This window comes from Tupaia chinensis, unplaced genomic scaffold, assembly GCF_000334495.1.
Source record: "Tupaia chinensis unplaced genomic scaffold, TupChi_1.0 Scaffold000704_1, whole genome shotgun sequence".
Classification (NCBI taxonomy): domain Eukaryota; kingdom Metazoa; phylum Chordata; class Mammalia; order Scandentia; family Tupaiidae; genus Tupaia; species Tupaia belangeri.
The window spans coordinates 1,752,905-1,756,809 of NW_006160227.1; the positions used below are offsets into that span (position 1 = coordinate 1,752,905).

General features: G+C 53.9%; 1 protein-coding gene across 1 annotated transcript in view; it reads right to left on the bottom strand.

The window, feature by feature from the left end:
• Positions 1-765, bottom strand: part of EFCAB12 (EF-hand calcium binding domain 12) — a 30,152-nt gene extending 29,387 nt beyond the window's left edge. Inside the window, exon 1 of the mRNA XM_006160654.1 lies at positions 613-765. Within this exon, the coding sequence (XP_006160716.1) occupies positions 613-661 (49 nt within the window). The 5' untranslated portion in view covers positions 662-765. The remainder of the gene's footprint in view (positions 1-612) is intronic.
• Positions 766-3,905: the final 3,140 nt, after the last annotated feature.

Here is a 3,905-nt window from a genome sequence, read left to right on the forward strand (position 1 = left end):
AGTGAGGGGGTAGGGAGAGGAATGGAGGGGAGGGCAGCAGGAGGCATAGTGGTTAAGGCGCTATGTACAGAAGAGGTTGCACTGTGGCCATTCTCCCCGGGGGATGATTTTTCACTTTCTGTCTCTGTCTCTCTGCAAGCTCACACACTCTACAGCAAAAGTCTCTCAACAACAAAATCCCAGAATGTGCATACACTGGAGAGAGAGGGAGACAGAGAGACCCCTTCCACAGGGCATGGTCAGGGTGAAATCCTTTCTCCATTTCTCCAGCCCATTGGGGGTTTGGGCAACCACGCACAGGTATTAATGTGCCTTTCAAGCCTACTGGGCAGGATTCGAACCTGGCTTAGCCACGCGGGATCTGGCTCCCTTAACCACAGGCTGGACGTCTCCGTGCCTCTTCTCCAGGACCAAACAGTAATAATATTTTAAAGTCTGGAGGGGAGATGTGGCCTTTGGTTTCAAGCCAAGTCACTTGGCCCGCAGCTCCAACTCCCTGGCAACCACCTCACCAGTCAGCCAGGTCTCCAGCCCAGCCCTGGGCCTCGCTCACGCTGCATGGTCTGTAGGACTCCGAGGGCTTCCTGTAGGCGGCGCTGCTCCCCGACTTACCGAACAGCGACAGGGCCACGTTCTGGGGCGCGTCGGAGGACTCCCCCATGGTCGCGGTGCAGAGGGAGTGCTACAGAGCGTGCGAGTGCCTGTGTGTGCGCGCTTGCACGCGCGCGGTGCGGAGGCACCTGAAAACTGGGTAACTAAGCTTTGCGAAAGGCGCTCGGCTCACAGAGCACAGACGCGACCTGTCGCCACGACTACGGAGGCCCGCGCTGATTGGCCGCCGGAGGGCAGTGGGCCGGCCCGGGTAGGCTGGGACCTGCCCAGCGCCTCTCAGTGCCCAGCGGGGAGGAGTGGACTGTCCAGTTCTTGTCAAAGTCAGGATTTCTAAGTCTGGCCCAGGGGTCCCTGAATCCGGAGTAGACACCCTGGTTTTCCTGCAAACTGTGAGATCAACATCTTTTTAATTTTTTAATAATCTTTATTTTATTTTATTTTATTTATTTTATTTTATTCATTATCATCACCTTTTAATTTGACCAGAGAGAGAGAGAGAAGTGAAAAAGCAAGCTGCCTGCTCTGGGGCTTGAACCATGGTCAGTCATGTGAGAATCCAGTGCTTTTTTTTTTTTTTTTAAAGAGACTTTTGCTATAGCGTGCTTGAGCTCCCCAGAGAGAGAGATACAAAGCAAGAAATTACTCCCCGGGACGATGGCCACACCACAATCCCTTCTCCTCCATTCTCTCAGGATGTTGGGCACACATGCACACGTGCCCTGCGTGAGTTTTAAGCCATCGGGTCCAGGACTTGAACTGCAGTAGACTATGTGGGAGTCCAGCACCTTAACCACCATGCCACCTGCCGGCCCCAGGATCAACATCTTCCTTGTGGTTTTTTCATCCAAACAGACCCTGCCTTCTCCAGAGGGTTGTGAGTGGTGGTGTACAACGGCAGGGTGTTTGGAAGGCTTTGCCCCTTGGGGCCGGCAGGTGGCATGGTGGTTAAGGTGCTGGACTCCCACATGATCAAACGTGGTTCGAGTCCCAGCCTGGCAGCTTGCTTCCTCAGTTTCGCCTTCTCTCTCTCTGGTCAAATTAAAATAATAATAATAATAACGACTAAAATGAAATGAATAAATAATTTAAAAGAAAGGCTTCGTACCCTATGACAGAGTGCTCTGGTTTGGAACTGTATTACTGGAGAACCAGAGTATTAATAATAAACCCTTGTGGGCCAGCAGGTGGATCCCCACACGGCCACCACCACAGTTCAAGTCCCAGACCCAGAGGGTTGAAAATCATCCCAGGTCTGTGTGTGTGTGTGCCCAAGATCTCAGGAGGAGAATGAAGAGGGGCCTGCTGCATGGCCATCTGCCCAGGGGGTGGGTTCTGTTTCCCTCTCTCTGACCCTCCAGTAAGTGTATGCACCCTATGGCAAAAATCTGAAAATAAACCCTCGCAATGTCCATCGACTGACAAAACGTGGTCTGTCGCATGGTGGCCATGACGGGCTGAAGCACGGGCACCCGTGACCACACGGATGAAAGAAGCCAGACGTGGGCCTCACGTGACTCTGTACGGGAACCACCTGTGTATTTGCCTGTTCTACAGACGGGAGGGGGTTAGCGGGTGCCACGGGATGGAGAGGGTCGGGGTTGAGAGGGTGCTCGGGGTGGGGACGGGGTATCTTCGGGGAGTGAAAAGGAATGTGCTGGAATCAGGTGGTGATGCTGGTCCCACGCCAGGACTGTGCTACAAACTGCTGCATTCGTACACGTCCACGTGGTCCACTCTGCGGGGCCAGCGGGGCATGGAGGTTAAGGCGTTGGATCCCACATAGCTGGCTCTGCGGTTCGAGTCCTGAATCCAGCAGCTAGAGATTCACACAGGGCACGTGTGCGTGCATGCCCCAAATCTCAAAAGGAGAATGGAGAAGGGATTGCAGCGTGGCCACCCTCCCCAGGGGGGTGATCTCTTACTCTTTCTCTGACTCTCTGTGACGAGTGCACATGGCCTGTGGCAAAATCTAAAAATAATAATAATACACTTTGAGGGACCAGCAGATAGTGTAATGGCTATGTCGCTGGACTCCCATGTAGTTCGCGTCCCGGACCCGGTGGCTTAAACTCGCACTTGGTGCATGTGCGTACGTGCCCAAGATCCTGAGAGGAGAATGGAGGAGAAGGCATTCTGGCATGGCCATCCCCCCTGGGGGGTGATTTCTCGCTTTCTGTCTCTCTGTCTCTCTGTCTCTCTTTCTGGTGAGCGCACTATAGCAAAAACCTCTCCAAAAAAAATACACTTTGAATGTCATGCTGTGTGAATTTTCTCTCAATAAAAAGTTTACAAAATGCTTGAGCACCTCCTCTGAGCCAGGCACCCAGGCACCGCCGTCCCTGCCGTGCGCTGCCTTTGTGACCTTCTGTCACCTAAGGGAGCGGCCCAGAGCATTCCGAGCGCTCTCGCTCTCACAGGCCGGGCGCCATGTCAGTGCTCGCCTGCATCCACTTCACAATCCCAGTGACTGTGAGGTAGGCGCTGCCCCACTTCTCAAAGACGAGGAGGCGAGTAGAGGCCAGGCAGCCTCACTCGCAGGAAACCCGGAGAGCCAGGTCTAGGCCCAGGCAGCCTGGCTGAGGCCGGAGCGCCTCTGCCCAGAGCTCACCTTGGGGGCCCACACACCAGATGGGGTGGAGACGCTGAGGAGAGGGACCTGACAGCCACCCCACCCCGAGTCTGCACCTGGAGGCTTGCTTTCTCACTCTCCCTCTCTCTGTGTGTGTGTGTGTCACTCTGGTCAACATTTCCCTACCCTCTCCATCTTACCACAGTAACCTGCTTCCCCCTCCCTTTTAAAAAAAGGTTTCTTTAAAATTTTAGAATAGAAATTCAAGAAAAACAAAAGCAGAGGACCAGCAGATGGCATAATGGGCACATTGCTGGACTCCCACATGGCTCATTGGTTCAAGTCCTGGATCTGGAGGCCTGAAACTCATACTGGGCACATGTGTGTGTGTATGCCCCAAACCCTGAGAGAATGGAGAACGGATTGTAGCGTAGCCATCCCACCCCACCGGGGGTGATTTCTCACTGCCCAGTGAGCATGCATACCCTATAGCAGAAATCTCTCTCAAAAATAAAGAAATAGGGAACCAGCAGTTAGCGTAATGGCTGTGTCGCTGGATTCCCACGTAGTCGACCGCGGTTCATGTCCCGGACCCAGTGGCTTGAAACTCACACCGGGCGCGTGTGCGTGCGTGCTCATGATCCCAAGAGGAGAATGGAGGAGAAGGGATTGTGGTGTGACCATCCCCCCTGGGGGGTGATTTCTCGCTTTCTGTCTCTATGTC